This window comes from Tachypleus tridentatus, chromosome 10 (genome assembly GCF_004210375.1).
Source record: "Tachypleus tridentatus isolate NWPU-2018 chromosome 10, ASM421037v1, whole genome shotgun sequence".
NCBI lineage: Eukaryota > Metazoa > Arthropoda > Merostomata > Xiphosura > Limulidae > Tachypleus > Tachypleus tridentatus.
Window position 1 is genome coordinate 6,447,589 of NC_134834.1, and position 20,348 is coordinate 6,467,936.

The 20,348-nt window shown below is 33.6% G+C and overlaps 1 protein-coding gene across 1 annotated transcript in view; it reads left to right on the forward strand.

Moving 5' to 3' along the window:
- The window catches only part of LOC143227932 (uncharacterized), a 58,029-nt gene that overhangs the window by 9,984 nt on the left and 27,697 nt on the right, over positions 1-20,348 (forward strand). The window contains exons 6-7 of the mRNA XM_076459287.1: positions 4,583-4,654; positions 19,882-19,953. Of these exons, the coding sequence (XP_076315402.1) occupies positions 4,583-4,654; positions 19,882-19,953 (144 nt within the window). The remainder of the gene's footprint in view (positions 1-4,582; positions 4,655-19,881; positions 19,954-20,348) is intronic.

Below are 20,348 nucleotides of genomic sequence, written 5' to 3' on the forward strand. Positions count from 1 at the left end.
AAGACAATATGACGAGAACACTAGCCTTCTGACACATATAAAGACAATATAACGAAAACACTAGCCTTGTGACAGATATAAAGACAATATAACGAGAACACTAGCCTTGTGACAGATATAAAGACAATATAACGAGAACACTAGCCTTGTGACACATATAAGGACAATATGATGTGAACACTAGCCTTGTGAGAGATATAAAGATTATATAACGAGAACACTAACCTTGTGACAGATATAAAGACAATATAACGAGAAGACTAGCCTTGTGACAGATATAAAGACAACATAACGAGAACACTAACCTTGTGACACATATAAAGACAATATGACGAGAAGACTAGTCTTGTGACACATATAAAGACAATATGACGAGAACACTAGCCTTCTGACACATATAAAGACAATATAACGAAAACAATAGCCTTGTGACAGATATAAAGACAATATAACGAGAAGACTAGCCTTGTGACAGATATAAAGACAATATAACGAGAAGACTAGCCTTGTGACAGATATAAAGACAACATGACGAGAACACTAACCTTGTGACACATATAAAGACAATATGACGAGAAGACTAGTCTTGTGACAGATATAAAGACAATATAACGAGAAGACTAGCCTTGTGACACATATAAATACAGTATGACAAGAAGACTAGCCTTGTGACACATATAAAGACAATATAACGAGAAGACTAGCCTTGTGACACATATAAAGACAATATGACGAGAACACTAGCCTTGTGACAGATATAAAGACAATATGACGAGAACACTAACCTTGTGACACATATAAAGACAATATGACGAGAAGACTAGTCTTGTGACACATATAAAGACAATATGACGAGAACACTAGCCTTCTGACACATATAAAGACAATATAACGAAAACACTAGCCTTGTGACAGATATAAAGACAATATAACGAGAACACTAGCCTTGTGACAGAGATATAAAGACAATATAACGAGAACACTAGCCTTGTGACACATATAAGGGACAATATGATGTGAACACTAGCCTTGTGAGAGATATAAAGATTATATAACGAGAACACTAACCTTGTGACAGATATAAAGACAATATAACGAGAAGACTAGCCTTGTGACAGATATAAAGACAATATAACGAGAACACTAGCCTTGTGACAGATATAAAGACAATATAACGAGAACACTAGCCTTGTGACACATATAAGGACAATATGATGTGAACACTAGCCTTGTGAGAGATATAAAGATTATATAACGAGAACACTAACCTTGTGACACATATAAAGACAATATGACGAGAAGACTAGTCTTGTGACACATATAAAGACAACATGACGAGAAGACTAGCCTTGTGACAGATATAAAGAGACAACATGACGAGAACACTAGCCTTGTGACACATATAAAGACAATATGACGAGAAGACTAGTCTTGTGACAGATATAAAGACAATATGACGAGAACACTAGCCTTCTGACACATATAAAGACAATATAACGAAAACACTAGCCTTGTGACAGATATAAAGACAATATAACGAGAACACTAGCCTTGTGACAGATATAAAGACAATATAACGAGAACACTAGCCTTGTGACACATATAAGGACAATATGATGTGAACACTAGCCTTGTGAGAGATATAAAGATTATATAACGAGAACACTAACCTTGTGACAGATATAAAGACAATATAACGAGAACACTAGCCTTGTGACAGATATAAAGACAATATAACGAGAACACTAGCCTTGTGACAGATATAAAGACAATATAACGAGAACACTAGCCTTGTGACACATATAAGGACAATATGATGTGAACACTAGCCTTGTGAGAGATATAAAGATTATATAACGAGAACACTAACCTTGTGACACATATAAAGACAATATGACGAGAAGACTAGTCTTGTGACACATATAAAGACAACATGACGAGAAGACTAGCCTTGTGACAGATATAAAGACAACATGACGAGAACACTAACCTTGTGACACATATAAAGACAATATGACGAGAAGACTAGTCTTGTGACAGATATAAAGACAATATAACGAGAACACTAGCCTTGTGACAGATATAAAGACAATATAACGAGAACACTAACCTTGTGACACATATAAAGACAATATGACGAGAACACTAGCCTTCTGACACATATAAAGACAATATAACGAAAACACTTGCCTTGTGACAGATATAAAGACAACATGACGAGAACACTAACCTTGTGACACATATAAAGACAATATGACGAGAAGACTAGTCTTGTGACAGATATAAAGACAATATGACGAGAAGACTAGTCTTGTGACACATATAAAGACAACATGACGAGAAGACTAGCCTTGTGACAGATATAAAGACAACATGACGAGAACACTAACCTTGTGACACATATAAAGACAATATAACGAGAACACTAGCCTTGTGACACATATAAGGACAATATGATGTGAACACTAGCCTTGTGAGAGATATAAAGATTATATAACGAGAACACTAACCTTGTGACAGATATAAAGACAATATAACGAGAAGACTAGCCTTGTGACAGATATAAAGACAACATAACGAGAACACTAACCTTGACACATATAAAAGACAATATGACGAGAAGACTAGTCTTGTGACACATATAAAGACAATATGACGAGAAGACTAGTCTTGTGACACATATAAAGACAATATGACGAGAACACTAGCCTTCTGACACATATAAAGACAATATAACGAAAACACTAGCCTTGTGACAGATATAAAGACAATATAACGAGAAGACTAGCCTTGTGACAGATATAAAGACAACATGACGAGAACACTAACCTTGTGACACATATAAAGACAATATGACGAGAAGACTAGTCTTGTGACAGATATAAAGACAATATAACGAGAACACTAGCCTTGTGACAGATATAAAAGACAATATAACGAGAACACTAACCTTGTGACACATATAAAGACAATATGACGAGAACACTAGCCTTCTGACACATATAAAGACAATATAACGAAAACACTTGCCTTGTGACAGATATAAAGACAACATGACGAGAACACTAACCTTGTGACACATATAAAGACAATATGACGAGAAGACTAGTCTTGTGACAGATATAAAGACAATATGACGAGAAGACTAGTCTTGTGACACATATAAAGACAACATGACGAGAAGACTAGCCTTGTGACAGATATAAAGACAACATGACGAGAACACTAACCTTGTGACACATATAAAGACAATATAACGAGAACACTAGCCTTGTGACACATATAAGGACAATATGATGTGAACACTAGCCTTGTGAGAGATATAAAGATTATATAACGAGAACACTAACCTTGTGACAGATATCAAAAGACAATATAACGAGAAGACTAGCCTTGTGACAGATATAAAAAGACAACATAACGAGAACACTAACCTTGTGACACATATAAAGACAATATGACGAGAAGACTAGTCTTGTGACACATATAAAGACAATATGACGAGAAGACTAGTCTTGTGACACATATAAAGACAATATGACGAGAACACTAGCCTTCTGACACATAAAAGACAATATAACGAAAAACACTAGCCTTGTGACAGATATAAAGACAATATAACGAGAAGACTAGCCTTGTGACAGATATAAAGACAACATGACGAGAACACTAACCTTGTGACACATATAAAGACAATATGACGAGAAGACTAGTCTTGTGACAGATATAAAGACAATATAACGAGAACACTAACCTTGTGACACATATAAAGACAATATGACGAGAACACTAGCCTTCTGACACATATAAGGACAATATGATGTGAACACTAGCCTTGTGAGAGATATAAAGATTATATAACGAGAACACTAACCTTGTGACACATATAAAGACAATATGACGAGAAGACTAGTCTTGTGACAGATATAAAGACAATATAACGAAAACACTAGCCTTGTGACAGATATAAAGACAATATAACGAGAACACTAGCCTTGTGACACATATAAAGACAATATGACGAGAACACTAGCCTCTGACACATATATAAAGACAATATAACGAAAACACTAGCCTTGTGACAGATATAAAGACAATATAACGAGAAGACTAGCCTTGTGACAGATATAAAGACAACATGACGAGAACACTAACCTTGTGACACATATAAAGACAATATGACGAGAAGACTAGTCTTGTGACAGATATAAAGACAATATAACGAGAACACTAGCCTTGTGACAGATATAAAGACAATATAACGAGAACACTAGCCTTGTGACACATATAAGGACAATATGATGTGAACACTAGCCTTGTGAGAGATATAAAGATTATATAACGAGAACACTAACCTTGTGACAGATATAAAGACTATGACGAGAACACTAGCCTTCTGACAGATATAAAGACAATATAACGAGACATCTATTTTTGTGACTGTCAATAAGGCAAAGTCTGACGTCTTGTAACAGGTAAAAAGATAGAATGTGAAAAATTCAAGAAATAACAACAAATACACCATTTGTAAGTGATCAGTGATATATCTAAAAACATCTGGAGTATTTTCATCTTCGTTTAGGTATCTACAGCAGTGTGGTTTAGAGTCTTTGTCATCGTCAGCTTTTAAGGGACTAGAGTCCTTGAAGGAACTGTAAGTAGAAACAAGTAATTTCGCTATCATCAGAATATTCCATAGGACCATACTCCTTGAAAGAAACGTAAGTGAGGAATAGACTTCTTATAGGTAACGTAGGTGAGGACCATACTCCTTAAAAGAAATGTAAGTAAGGACTAGACTCCTTTAAAGAAACAAGAGGACTAGACTCCTTGAAAGAAATACAAAATAAGGACTAGACTTCTTGAAAGAAACGTAAGTGAAGAATAGACTTCTTATAGGTAACGTAGGTGAGGACCATACTCCTTGAAAGAAACGTAAGTAAGGATTAGACTCTTTGAAAGAAACGTAAGTAAGGATTAGACTTCTTGAAAGAAACGTAAGTAAGGATTAGACTTCTTGAAAAAAAGGTAAGTAACGATTAGACTTCTTGAAAGAAAGGTAAGTAAGGATTAGACTTCTTGAAAGAAAGGTAAGTAACGATTAGACTTCTTGAAAGAAACGTAAGTAAGGATTAGACTTCTTGAAAGAAACGTAAGTAAGAATTAGACTCTTTGAAAGAAACGTAAGTAAGGATTAGACTTCTTGAAAGAAACGTAAGTAAGGATTAGACTTCTTGAAAGAAACGTAAGAAAGGATTAGACTTCTTGAAAGTAACGTAAGTAAGGATTAGACTCTTTGAAAGAAACGTAAGTAATGATTAGACTTCTTGAAAGAAACGTAAGTAAGGATTAGACTCTTTGAAAGAAACGTAAGTAAGGATTAGACTTTTTAAAAGAAATGTAAGTGAGAATTAAAGGAAACTTTGGACGGTAGAAAAACTTGAAACTGTTGAAGGTAGGTTAACGTTAGTAGGGTAAGTCTGTAGTAAAACTTGAAACTGTTGAAGGTAGGTTAACGTTAGTAGGATAAGTCTGTAGAAAAACTTGAAAAAGTTGAAGGTAGGTTAACGTTAGTAGGATAAGTTCTGTAGTAAAACTTGAAACTGTTGAAGGTAGGTTAACGTTAGTAGGGTAAGTCTGTGGAAAAACTTGAAACAGTTGAAGGTAGGTTAACGTTAGTAGGATAAGTTCTGTAGAAAAACTTGAAACTGTTGAAGGTAGGTTAACGTTAGTAGGATAAGTCTGTAGTAAAACTTGAAACTGTTGAAGGTAGGTTAACATTAGTAAAATAAGTCTGTAGTAAAACTTGAAACTGTTGAAGGTAGGTTAACATTAGTAGGATAAGTCTGTAGTAAAACTTGAAACTGTTGAAGGTAGGTTAACGTTAGTAGGATAAGTCTGTAGAAAAACTTGAAACAGTTGAAGGAAGGTTAACGTTAGTAGGGTAAGTCTGTAGAAAAACTTGAAAAAGTTGAAGGTAGGTTAACGTTAGTAGGATAAGTCTGTAGTAAAACTTGAAACTGTTGAAGGTAGGTTACCGTTAGTAGGATAAGTTCTGTAGAAAAACTTGAAACTGTTGAAGGTAGGTTAAAGTTAGTAGGGTAAGTTCTGTAGAAAAACTTGAAACAGTTGAAGGAAGGTTAACGTTAGTAGGATAAGTTCTGTAGAAAAACTTGAAACTGTTGAAGGTAGGTTAACGTTAGTAGGATAAGTCTGTAGTAAAACTTGAAACTGTTGAAGGTAGGTTAACGTTAGTAGGATAAGTTCTGTAGTAAAACTTGAAACTGTTGAAGGTAGGTTAACATTAGTAGGATAAGTCTGCAGTAAAACTTGAAACTGTTGAAGGTAGGTTAACGTTAGTAGGATAAGTCTGTAGTAAAACTTCAAAAAGTTGAAGGTAGGTTAACGTTAGTAGGATAAGTCTGTAGTAAAACTTGAAACTGTTGAAGGTAGGTTAACGTTAGTAGGGTAAGTCTGTAGTAAAACTTGAAACTGTTGAAGGTAGGTTAACATTAGTAGGATAAGTCTGTAGTAAAACTTGAAACTGTTGAAGGTAGGTTAACGTTAGTAGGATAAGTCTGTAGTAAAACTTGAAACTGTTGAAGGTAGGTTAACATTAGTAGGATAAGTCTGTAGTAAAACTTGAAACTGTTGAAGGTAGGTTAACATTAGTAGGATAAGTCTGCAGTAAAACTTGAAACTGTTGAAGGTAGGTTAACGTTAGTAGGATAAGTCTGTAGTAAAACTTGAAAAAGTTGAAGGTAGGTTAACGTTAGTAGGATAAGTCTGTAGTAAAACTTGAAACTGTTGAAGGTAGGTTAACGTTAGTAGGATAAGTCTGTAGTAAAACTTGAAACTGTTGAAGGTAGGTTAACGTTAGTAGGGTAAGTCTGTAGAAAAACTTGAAACAGTTGAAGGTAGGTTAAGGTTAGTAGGATAAGTCTGTAGTAAAACTTGAAACTGTTGAAGGTAGGTTAACATTAGTAGAATAAGTCTGTAGTAAAACTTGAAACTGTTGAAGGTAGGTTAACATTAGTAGAATAAGTCTGTAGTAAAACTTGAAACTGTTGAAGGTAGGTTAACGTTAGTAGGATAAGTCTGTAGAAAAACTTGAAACAGTTGAAGGAAGGTTAACGTTAGTAGGGTAAGTCTGTAGAAAAACTTGAAAAAGTTGAAGGAAGGTTACCGTTAGTAGGATAAGTTCTGTAGAAAAACTTGAAACTGTTGAAGGTAGGTTAAAGTTAGTAGGGTAAGTTCTGTAGAAAAACTTGAAACAGTTGAAGGAAGGTTAACGTTAGTAGGATAAGTTCTGTAGAAAAACTTGAAACTGTTGAAGGTAGGTTAACGTTAGTAGGATAAGTTCTGTAGAAAAACTTGAAACAGTTGAAGGAAGGTTAACGTTAGTAGGATAAGTCTGTAGTAAAACTTGAAACTGTTGAAGGTAGGTTAACGTTAGTAGGATAAGTTCTGTAGTAAAACTTGAAACTGTTGAAGGTAGGTTAACATTAGTAGGATAAGTCTGCAGTAAAACTTGAAACTGTTGAAGGTAGGTTAACGTTAGTAGGATAAGTCTGTAGTAAAACTTGAAAAAGTTGAAGGTAGGTTAACGTTAGTAGGATAAGTCTGTAGTAAAACTTGAAACTGTTGAAGGTAGGTTAACGTTAGTTGGGTAAGTCTGTAGTAAAACTTGAAACTGTTGAAGGTAGGTTAACATTAGTAGGATAAGTCTGTAGTAAAACTTGAAACTGTTGAAGGTAGGTTAACGTTAGTAGGAAATGTCTGTAGTAAAACTTGAAACTGTTGAAGGTAGGTTAACATTAGTAGGATAAGTCTGTAGTAAAACTTGAAACTGTTGAAGGTAGGTTAACATTAGTAGGATAAGTTCTGTAGAAAAACTTGAAACTGTTGAAGGTAGGTTAACGTTAGTAGGATAAGTTCTGTAGAAAAACTTGAAACTGTTGAAGGTAGGTTAACGTTAGTAGGATAAGTTCTGTAGAAAAACTTGAAACTGTTGAAGGTAGGTTAACGTTAGTAGGATAAGTTCTGTAGAAAAACTTGAAACTGTTGAAGGTAGGTTAACGTTAGTAGGGTAAGTCTGTAGAAAAACTTGAAACAGTTGAAGGTAGGTTAACGTTAGTAGGATAAGTTCTGTAGAAAAACTTGAAACTGTTGAAGGTAGGTTAACGTTAGTAGGATAAGTCTGTAGTAAAACTTGAAACTGTTGAAGGTAGGTTAACATTAGTAGAATAAGTCTGTAGTAAAACTTGAAACTGTTGAAGGTAGGTTAACATTAGTAGGATAAGTCTGTAGTAAAACTTGAAACTGTTGAAGGTAGGTTAACGTTAGTAGGATAAGTCTGTAGAAAAACTTGAAACAGTTGAAGGAAGGTTAACGTTAGTAGGGTAAGTCTGTAGAAAAACTTGAAAAAGTTGAAGGTAGGTTAACGTTAGTAGGATAAGTCTGTAGTAAGTAAAACTTGAAAATGTTGAAGGTAGGTTACCGTTAGTAAAATAAGTTTTGTAGAAAAACTTGAAACTGTTGAAGGTAGGTTAAAGTTAGTAGGGTAAGTTCTGTAGAAAAACTTGAAACAGTTGAAGGAAGGTTAACGTTAGTAGGATAAGTTCTGTAGAAAAACTTGAAACTGTTGAAGGTAGGTTAACGTTAGTAGGATAAGTTCTGTAGAAAAACTTGAAACAGTTGAAGGTAGGTTAACATTAGTAGGATAAGTCTGCAGTAAAACTTGAAACTGTTGAAGGTAGGTTAACGTTAGTAGGATAAGTCTGTAGTAAAACTTGAAAAAGTTGAAGGTAGGTTAACGTTAGTAGGATAAGTCTGTAGTAAAACTTGAAACTGTTGAAGGTAGGTTAACGTTAGTAGGATAAGTCTGTAGTAAAACTTGAAACTGTTGAAGGTAGGTTAACGTTAGTAGGATAAGTCTGTAGTAAAACTTGAAACTGTTGAAGGTAGGTTAACGTTAGTAGGATAAGTTCTGTAGTAAAACTTGAAACTGTTGAAGGTAGGTTAACATTAGTAGGATAAGTCTGCAGTAAAACTTGAAACTGTTGAAGGTACGTTAACGTTAGTAGGATAAGTCTGTAGTAAAACTTGAAAAAGTTGAAGGTAGGTTAACGTTAGTAGGATAATACTGTAGAAAAACTTGAAACTGTTGAAGGTAGGTTAACGTTAGTAGGGTAAGTCTGTAGTAAAACTTGAAACTGTTGAAGGTAGGTTAACATTAGTAGGATAAGTCTGTAGTAAAACTTGAAACTGTTGAAGGTAGGTTAACGTTAGTAGGATAAGTCTGTAGTAAAACTTGAAACTGTTGAAGGTAGGTTAACATTAGTAGGATAAGTCTGTAGTAAAACTTGAAACTGTTGAAGGTAGGTTAACATTAGTAGGATAAGTTCTGTAGAAAAACTTGAAACTGTTGAAGGTAGGTTAACGTTAGTAGGATAAGTTCTGTAGAAAAACTTGAAACTGTTGAAGGTAGGTTAACGTTAGTAGGATAAGTTCTGTAGAAAAACTTGAAACTGTTGAAGGTAGGTTAACGTTAGTAGGATAAGTTCTGTAGAAAAACTTGAAACTGTTGAAGATAGGTTAACGTTAGTAGGATAAGTTCTGTAGAAAAACTTGAAACAGTTGAAGGAAGGTTAACATTAGTAGGACAAGTTCTGTAGTAAAACTTGAAACTGTTGAAGGCAGGTTAACATTAGTAGGATAAGTCTGCAGTAAAACTTGAAACTGTTGAAGGTAGGTTAACATTAGTAGGATAAGTCTGCAGTAAAACTTGAAACTGTTGAAGGTAGGTTAACGTTAGTAGGATAAGTTCTGTAGAAAAACTTGAAACAGTTGAAGGAAGGTTAACGTTAGTAGGATAAGTTCTGTAGTAAAACTTGAAACTGTTGAAGGTAGGTTAACATTAGTAGGATAAGTCTGTAGTAAAACTTGAAACAGTTGAAGGAAGGTTAAGGTTAGTAGGATAAGTTCTGTAGAAAAACTTGAAACAGTTGAAGGAAGGTTAACGTTAGTAGGATAAGTTCTGTAGTAAAACTTGAAACTGTTGAAGGTAGGTTAACATTAGTAAGATAAGTCTGTAGTAAAACTTGAAACTGTTGAAGGTAGGTTAACGTTAGTAGGATAAGTTCTGTAGAAAAACTTGAAACAGTTGAAGGAAGGTTAACGTTAGTAGGGTAAGTCTGTAGTAAAACTTGAAACTGTTGAAGGTAGGTTAACATTAGTAGGATAAGTCTGTTGTAAAACTTGAAACTGTTGAAGGTAGGTTAACGTTAGTAGGATAAGTTCTGTAGAAAACTTGAAACTGTTGAAGGTAGGTTAACGTTAGTAGGATAAGTCTGTAGTAAAACTTGAAACCTGTTGAAGGTAGGTTAACATTAGTAGGATAAGTCTGTAGTAAAACTTGAAACTGTTGAAGGTAGGTTAACGTTAGTAGGATAAGTTCTGTAGAAAAACTTGAAACTGTTGAAGGTAGGTTAACGTTAGTAGGATAAGTTCTGTAGAAAACTTGAAACTGTTGAAGATAGGTTAACGTTAGTAGGATAAGTTCTGTAGAAAAACTTGAAACTGTTGAAGGTAGGTTAACGTTAGTAGGATAAGTTCTGTAGAAAAACTTGAAACTGTTGAAGATAGGTTAACGTTAGTAGGATAAGTTCTGTAGAAAAACTTGAAACTGTTGAAGGTAGGTTAACATTAGTAGGATAAGTCTGCAGTAAAACTTGAAACTGTTGAAGGTAGGTTAACATTAGTAGGATAAGTCTGCAGTAAAACTTGAAACTGTTGAAAGTAGGTTAACGTTAGTAGGATAAGTTCTGTAGAAAAACTTGAAACTGTTGAAGGTAGGTTAACGTTACTAGGATAAGTTCTGTAGAAAAACTTGAAACAGTTGAAGGAAGGTTAACGTTAGTAGGATAAGTCTGTAGTAAAACTTGAAACTGTTGAAGGTAGGTTAACGTTAGTAGGATACGTCTGTAGTAAAACTTGAAACTGTTGAAGGTAGGTTAACGTTAGTAGAATAAGTCTATAGTAAAACTTGAAACTCTTGAAGGTAGGTTAACGTTAGTAGGATAAGTCTGTAGTAAAACTTGAAACTGTTGAAGGTAGGTTAACATTAGTAGGATAAGTCTGTAGTAAAACTTGAAACTGTTGAAGGTAGGTTAACGTTAGTAGGATAAGTCTGTAGTAAAACTTGAAACTGTTGAAGGTAGGTTAACATTAGTAGGATAAGTCTGTAGTAAAACTTGAAACTGTTGAAGGTAGGTTAACGTTAGTAGGATAAGTCTGTAGTAAAACTTGAAACTGTTGAAGGTAGGTTAACATTAGTAGGATAAGTCTGTAGAAAAACTTGAAACTGTTGAAGGTAGGTTAACGTTAGTAGGATAAGTCTGTAGTAAAACTTGAAACTGTTGAAGGTAGGTTAACATTAGTAGGGTAAGTCTGTAGTAAAACTTGAAACTGTTGAAGGTAGGTTAACATTAGTAGGGTAAGTCTGCAGTATAACTTGAAACTGTTGAAGGTAGGTTAACATTAGTAGGATAAGTCTGTAGTAAAACTTGAAACTGTTGAAGGTAGGTTAACATTAGTAGGATAAGTCTGCAGTAAAACTTGAAACTGTTGAAGGTAGGTTAACGTTAGTAGGATAAGTCTGTAGTAAAACTTGAAAAAGTTGAAGGTAGGTTAACGTTAGTAGGATAATACTGTAGAAAAACTTGAAACTGTTGAAGGTAGGTTAACGTTAGTAGGGTAAGTCTGTAGTAAAACTTGAAACTGTTGAAGGTAGGTTAACATTAGTAGGATAAGTCTGTAGTAAAACTTGAAACTGTTGAAGGTAGGTTAACGTTAGTAGGATAAGTCTGTAGTAAAACTTGAAACTGTTGAAGGTAGGTTAACATTAGTAGGATAAGTCTGTAGTAAAACTTGAAACTGTTGAAGGTAGGTTAACATTAGTAGGATAAGTTCTGTAGAAAAACTTGAAACTGTTGAAGGTAGGTTAACGTTAGTAGGATAAGTTCTGTAGAAAAACTTGAAACTGTTGAAGGTAGGTTAACGTTAGTAGGATAAGTTCTGTAGAAAAACTTGAAACTGTTGAAGGTAGGTTAACGTTAGTAGGATAAGTTCTGTAGAAAAACTTGAAACTGTTGAAGATAGGTTAACGTTAGTAGGATAAGTTCTGTAGAAAAACTTGAAACAGTTGAAGGAAGGTTAACGTTAGTAGGACAAGTTCTGTAGTAAAACTTGAAACTGTTGAAGGCAGGTTAACATTAGTAGGATAAGTCTGCAGTAAAACTTGAAACTGTTGAAGGTAGGTTAACATTAGTAGGATAAGTCTGCAGTAAAACTTGAAACTGTTGAAGGTAGGTTAACGTTAGTAGGATAAGTTCTGTAGAAAAACTTGAAACAGTTGAAGGAAGGTTAACGTTAGTAGGATAAGTTCTGTAGTAAAACTTGAAACTGTTGAAGGTAGGTTAACATTAGTAGGATAAGTCTGTAGTAAAACTTGAAACAGTTGAAGGAAGGTTAAGGTTAGTAGGATAAGTTCTGTAGAAAAACTTGAAACAGTTGAAGGAAGGTTAACGTTAGTAGGATAAGTTCTGTAGTAAAACTTGAAACTGTTGAAGGTAGGTTAACATTAGTAGGATAAGTCTGTAGTAAAACTTGAAACTGTTGAAGGTAGGTTAACGTTAGTAGGATAAGTTCTGTAGAAAAACTTGAAACAGTTGAAGGAAGGTTAACGTTAGTAGGGTAAGTCTGTAGTAAAACTTGAAACTGTTGAAGGTAGGTTAACATTAGTAGGATAAGTCTGTAGTAAAACTTGAAACTGTTGAAGGTAGGTTAACGTTAGTAGGATAAGTTCTGTAGAAAAACTTGAAACTGTTGAAGGTAGGTTAACGTTAGTAGGATAAGTCTGTAGTAAAACTTGAAACTGTTGAAGGTAGGTTAACATTAGTAGGATAAGTCTGTAGTAAAACTTGAAACTGTTGAAGGTAGGTTAACGTTAGTAGGATAAGTTCTGTAGAAAAACTTGAAACTGTTGAAGGTAGGTTAACGTTAGTAGGATAAGTTCTGTAGAAAAACTTGAAACTGTTGAAGATAGGTTAACGTTAGTAGGATAAGTTCTGTAGAAAAACTTGAAACTGTTGAAGGTAGGTTAACGTTAGTAGGATAAGTTCTGTAGAAAAACTTGAAACTGTTGAAGATAGGTTAACGTTAGTAGGATAAGTTCTGTAGAAAAACTTGAAACTGTTGAAGGTAGGTTAACATTAGTAGGATAAGTCTGCAGTAAAACTTGAAACTGTTGAAGGTAGGTTAACATTAGTAGGATAAGTCTGCAGTAAAACTTGAAACTGTTGAAGGTAGGTTAACGTTAGTAGGATAAGTTCTGTAGAAAAACTTGAAACTGTTGAAGGTAGGTTAACGTTACTAGGATAAGTTCTGTAGAAAAACTTGAAACAGTTGAAGGAAGGTTAACGTTAGTAGGATAAGTCTGTAGTAAAACTTGAAACTGTTGAAGGTAGGTTAACGTTAGTAGGATAAGTCTGTAGTAAAACTTGAAACTGTTGAAGGTAGGTTAACGTTAGTAGAATAAGTCTGTAGTAAAACTTGAAACTCTTGAAGGTAGGTTAACGTTAGTAGGATAAGTCTGTAGTAAAACTTGAAACTGTTGAAGGTAGGTTAACATTAGTAGGATAAGTCTGTAGTAAAACTTGAAACTGTTGAAGGTAGGTTAACGTTAGTAGGATAAGTCTGTAGTAAAACTTGAAACTGTTGAAGGTAGGTTAACATTAGTAGGATAAGTCTGTAGTAAAACTTGAAACTGTTGAAGGTAGGTTAACGTTAGTAGGATAAGTCTGTAGTAAAACTTGAAACTGTTGAAGGTAGGTTAACATTAGTAGGATAAGTCTGTAGAAAAACTTGAAACTCTTGAAGGTAGGTTAACGTTAGTAGGATAAGTCTGTAGTAAAACTTGAAACTCTTGAAGGTAGGTTAACGTTAGTAGGGTAAGTCTGTAGTAAAACTTGAAACAGTTGAAGGTAGGTTAACGTTAGTAGGGTAAGTTCTGTAGTAAAACTTGAAACTGTTGAAGGTAGGTTAACGTTAGTAGGTTAAGTCTGTAGAAAAACTTGAAACTGTTGAAGGTAGGTTAACGTTAGTAGGGTAAGTTCTGTAGTAAAACTTGAAACTGTTGAAGGTAGGTTAACGTTAGTAGGGTAAGTTCTGTAGTAAAACTTGAAACTGTTGAAGGTAGGTTAACGTTAGTAGGATAAGTCTGTAGAAAAACTTGAAACTGTTGAAGGTAGGTTAACGTTAGTAGGGTAAGTCTGTAGTAAAACTTGAAACTGTTGAAGGTAGGTTAACGTTAGTAGGATAAGTCTGTAGAAAACTTGAAACCGTTGAAGGTAGGTTAACGTTAGTAGGGTAAGTCTGTAGTAAAACTTGAAACTGTTGAAGGTAGGTTAACATTAGTAGGATAAGTTCTGTAGAAAAACTTGAAACTGTTGAAGGTAGGTTAACGTTAGTAGGATAAGTTCTGTAGAAAAACTTGAAACTGTTGAAGGTAGGTTAACGTTAGTAGGATAAGTCTGTAGAAAAACTTGAAACTGTTGAAGGTAGGTTAACGTTAGTAGGGTACGTCTGTAGTAAAACTTGAAACTGTTGAAGGTAGGTTAACATTAGTAGGATAAGTTCTGTAGAAAAACTTGAAACTGTTGAAGGTAGGTTAACGTTAGTAGGATAAGTCTGTAGAAAAACTTGAAACTGTTGAAGGTAGGTTAACGTTAGTAGGATAAGTTCTGTAGAAAAACTTGAAACTGTTGAAGATAGGTTAACGTTAGTAGGATAAGTTCTGTAGAAAAACTTGAAACAGTTGAAGGAAGGTTAACGTTAGTAGGATAAGTTCTGTAGTAAAACTTGAAACTGTTGAAGATAGGTTAACGTTAGTAGGGTAAGTCTGTAGAAAAACTTGAAACTGTTGAAGGTAGGTTAACGTTAGTAGGATAAGTTCTGTAGAAAAACTTGAAACTGTTGAAGATAGGTTAACGTTAGTAGGATAAGTCTGTAATAAAACTTGAAACTGTTGAAGGTAGGTTAACGTTAGTAGGATAAGTTCTGTAGTAAAACTTGAAACTGTTGAAGGTAGGTTAACGTTAGTAGGATAAGTTCTGTAGAAAAACTTGAAACTGTTGAAGATAGGTTAACATTAGTAGGATAAGTCTGTAGTAAAACTTGAAACAGTTGAAGGTAGGTTAACGTTAGTAGGATAAGTTCTGTAGTAAAACTTGAAACTGTTGAAGGTAGGTTAACGTTAGTAGGATAAGTTCTGTAGAAAAACTTGAAACTGTTGAAGATAGGTTAACGTTAGTAGGATAAGTTCTGTAGAAAAACTTGAAACAGTTGAAGGAAGGTTAACGTTAGTAGGATAAGTTCTGTAGTAAAACTTGAAACTGTTGAAGATAGGTTAACGTTAGTAGGATAAGTTCTGTAGTAAAACTTGAAACTGTTGAAGGTAGGTTAACGTTAGTAGGATAAGTCTGTAGTAAAACTTGAAACTGTTGAAGATAGGTTAACATTAGTAGGATAAGTCTGTAGTAAAACTTGAAACAGTTGAAGGTAGGTTAACGTTAGTAGGATAAGTTCTGTAGAAAAACTTGAAACAGTTGAAGGTAGGTTAACATTAGTAGGATAAGTCTGTAGTAAAACTTGAAACAGTTGAAGGAAGGTTAACGTTAGTAGGATAAGTTCTGTAGAAAAACTTGAAACTGTTGAAGGTAGGTTAACATTAGTAGGATAAGTCTGTAGTAAAACTTGAAACTGTTGAAGGTAGGTTAACGTTAGTAGGATAAGTTCTGTAGAAAAACTTGAAACAGTTGAAGGAAGGTTAACGTTAGTAGGGTAAGTCTGTAGTAAAACTTGAAACTGTTGAAGGTAGGTTAACATTAGTAGGATAAGTCTGTAGTAAAACTTGAAACTGTTGAAGGTAGGTTAACGTTAGTAGGATAAGTTCTGTAGAAAAACTTGAAACTGTTGAAGGTAGGTTAACGTTAGCAGGGTACGTCTGTAGTAAAACTTGAAACTGTTGAAGGTAGGTTAACGTTAGCAGGGTACGTCTGTAGTAAAACTTGAAACTGTTGAAGGTAGGTTAACATTAGTAGGGTACGTCTGTAGTAAAACTTGAAACTGTTGAAGGTAGGTTAACATTAGTAGGGTACGTCTGCAGTATAACTTGAAACTGTTGAAGGTAGGTTAACATTAGTAGGATAAGTCTGTAGTAAAACTTGAAACTGTTGAAGGTAGGTTAACATTAGTAGGATAAGTCTGTAGTAAAACTTGAAACTGTTTAAGGTAGGTTAACGTTAGTAGGATAAGTCTGTAGTAAAACTTGAAACTGTTGAAGGTAGGTTAACGTTAGTAGGATAAGTCTGTAGTAAAACTTGAAACTGTTGAAGGTAGGTTAACATTAGTAGGATAAGTCTGTAGTAAAACTTGAAACTGTTGAAGGTAGGTTAACATTACTAGGATAAGTCTGTAGTAAAACTTGAAACTGTTGAAGGTAGGTTAACATTAGTAGGATAAGTCTGAAGTAAAACTTGAAACTGTTAAAGGTAGGTTAACGTTAGTAGGGTAAGTCTGTAGTAAAACTTGAAAGTGTTGAAGGTAGGTTAACATTAGTAGGATAAGTCTGTAGAAAAACTTGAAACTGTTGAAGGTAGGTTAACGTTAGTAGGATAAGTCTGTAGTAAAACTTGAAACTGTTGAAGGTAGGTTAACATTAGTAGGATAAGTCTGTAGAAAAACTTGAAACTGTTGAAGGTAGGTTAACGTTAGTAGGGTAAGCCTGTAGTAAAACTTGAAAGTGTGGGTTAACATTAGTGATATAGTTCCACAGGAAGTGTTGATTAATATTAGTGATATAGTTCCACAGGAAGTGTTGATTAATATTAGTGATATAGTTCCACAGGAAGTGTTGATTAACATTAGTGATATAGTTCCACAGGAAGTGTTGATTAATATTAGTGATATAGTTCCATAGGAAGTGTTGATTAATATTAGTGATATAATTCCACAGGAAGTGTTGATTAATATTAGTGATATAGTTCCACAGGAAGTGTTGATTAATATTAATGAGATAGTTCCACAGGAAGTGTTGATTAATATTAATGAGATAGTTCCACAGGAAGTGTTGATTAATATTAGTGATATAGTTCCATAGGAAGTGATGATTAATATTAGTGATATAGTTCCACAGGAAGTGATGATTAATATTAGTGATATAGTTCCATAGGAAGTGTTGATTAATATTAGTGATATAGTTCCACAGGAAGTGATGATTAATATTAGTGATATAGTTCCATTGGAAGTGTTGATTAATATTAGTGATATAGTTTCACAAGAAGTGTTGATTAATATTAGTGATATAGTTCCACAAGAAGTGTTGATTAATATTAGTGATATAGTTCCACAGGAAGTGTTGATTAATATTAGTGATATAGTTTCACAAGAAGTGTTGATTAATATTAGTGATATAGTTTCACAAGAAGTGTTGATTAATATTAGTGATATAGTTCCATAGGAAGTGTTGATTAATATTAGTGATATAGTTTCACAAGAAGTGTTGATTAATATTAGTGATATAGTTTCACAGGAAGTGTTGATTAATATTAGTGATATAGATCCATAGGAAGTGTTGATTAATATTAGTGATATAGTTCCACAGGAAGTGATGATTAATATTAATGAGATAGTTCCACAGGAAGTGTTGATTAATATTAGTGATATAGTTCCATAGGAAGTGTTGATTAATATTAGTGATATAGTTTCACAAGAAGTGTTGATTAACATTAGTGATATAGTTCCATAGGAAGTGTTGATTAATATTAGTGATATAGTTCCACAGGAAGTGTTGATTAATATTAGTGATATAGTTCCATAGGAAGTGTTGATTAATATTAGTGATATAGTTTCACAAGAAGTGTTGATTAATATTAGTGATATATTTCCATAGAAAGTGTTGATTAATATTAGTGAGATAGTTCTTTAGGAAGTGTTGATTAATATTAGTGATATAGTTCCACAGGAAGTGTTGATTAATATTAGTGATATAGTTTCACAAGAAGTGTTGATTAATATTAGTGATATAGTTCTACGGAAGTGTTGATTAATATTAGTGATATATTTCCATAGGAAGTGTTGATTAATATTAGTGATATAGTTTCACAAGAAGTGTTGATTAATATTAGTGATATAGTTCTACGGAAGTGTTGATTAATATTAGTGATATAGTTCCATAGGAAGTGATGATTAATATTAGTGATATAGTTCCACAGGAAGTGATGATTAATATTAGTGATATAGTTCCATAGGAAGTGTTGATTAATATTAGTGATATAGTTCCACAGGAAGTGATGATTAATATTAGTGATATAGTTCCATTGGAAGTGTTGATTAATATTAGTGATATAGTTTCACAAGAAGTGTTGATTAATATTAGTGATATAGTTCCACAAGAAGTGTTGATTAATATTAGTGATATAGTTCCACAGGAAGTGTTGATTAATATTAGTGATATAGTTTCACAAGAAGTGTTGATTAATATTAGTGATATAGTTTCACAAGAAGTGTTGATTAATATTAGTGATATAGTTCCATAGGAAGTGTTGATTAATATTAGTGATATAGTTTCACAAGAAGTGTTGATTAATATTAGTGATATAGTTTCACAGGAAGTGTTGATTAATATTAGTGATATAGATCCATAGGAAGTGTTGATTAATATTAGTGATATAGTTCCACAGGAAGTGATGATTAATATTAATGAGATAGTTCCACAGGAAGTGTTGATTAATATTAGTGATATAGTTCCATAGGGAGTGTTGATTAATATTAGTGATATAGTTTCACAAGAAGTGTTGATTAACATTAGTGATATAGTTCCATAGGAAGTGTTGATTAATATTAGTGATATAGTTCCACAGGAAGTGTTGATTAATATTAGTGATATAGTTCCATAGGAAGTGTTGATTAATATTAGTGATATAGTTTCACAAGAAGTGTTGATTAATATTAGTGATATATTTCCATAGAAAGTGTTGATTAATATTAGTGAGATAGTTCTTTAGGAAGTGTTGATTAATATTAGTGATATAGTTCCACAGGAAGTGTTGATTAATATTAGTGATATAGTTTCACAAGAAGTGTTGATTAATATTAGTGATATAGTTCTACGGAAGTGTTGATTAATATTAGTGATATATTTCCATAGGAAGTGTTGATTAATATTAGTGATATAGTTTCACAAGAAGTGTTGATTAATATTAGTGATATAGTTCTACGGAAGTGTTGATTAATATTAGTGATATATTTCCATAGGAAGTGTTGATTAATATTAGTGAGATAGTTCTACAGGAAGTGTTGGTTAATAATAGTGATATAGTTCTGCAGGAAGTGTTGATACTGATGGTGTTTAAACATCTTTTCTAAACCCGATATCATATGTGGAAACATTAGGTTTATGTTTTCATATAGTTATAAAATGTTGTGCCTTAACATTGCAGTAAGTGTTTTGTTTTCTGAATATTTGAGATAAATATATTTGGCTTGAAACAATGGTTTGGTCAGTTCTTTATCTTGACCATTGATAACAGACAAAAGTGTCATAATTTCCAATATTATGTAATGTGTGCACCTCACTGATAGAAAACTAAACAACCAGTCAGTAATGTAGAGATGTGGGGGATATGACCTTTAATTGCCTCATTGTTGGCTCGGACTAAGAACATGTCCATCAAATTTTTCAGAACTTTATTTTCAATGGTTAGAAGTTTTACCCTGTTTGTTCTATGATGCATTATTTGATATGTTTTCTTTTGTCAGGTTACTGGCTCACAACAACTTGAAACGTTTCGAAGTTGATGTTATCAAAGACTTGTCATCACTTGATACACTGTGAGTACAAATTCAGTGACAGCTCCGAACCAAAGTAAAATTTAAACCATCTTAGGACAGTACGTGTTCTGATGTAAGTAATAACACTAAACTCGGTAGTTTATAACTTATTATCTCGAAATACATCAGTTTTGTATTTGGAGGGGTTGGTTACAATATATATTGGCCTTTTTAAAAATGATGGCCTGGTATGGCCAGGCGGTTAAGGCGCACGACTCGTAATCTGAGGGTCGCGAGTTCGAATCCCGTTACACCAAACATGTTTCTCCTCTTTCAGCCGTGGGAACGTTATAATGTGACGGTCAATCCAAACATTCGTTGGTAATAGAGTAGCCTAAGAGTTGGCGGTGGGCGGTGATGAGTAGCTGCCTTCTCTCTAGTTTTACACTGGAAAA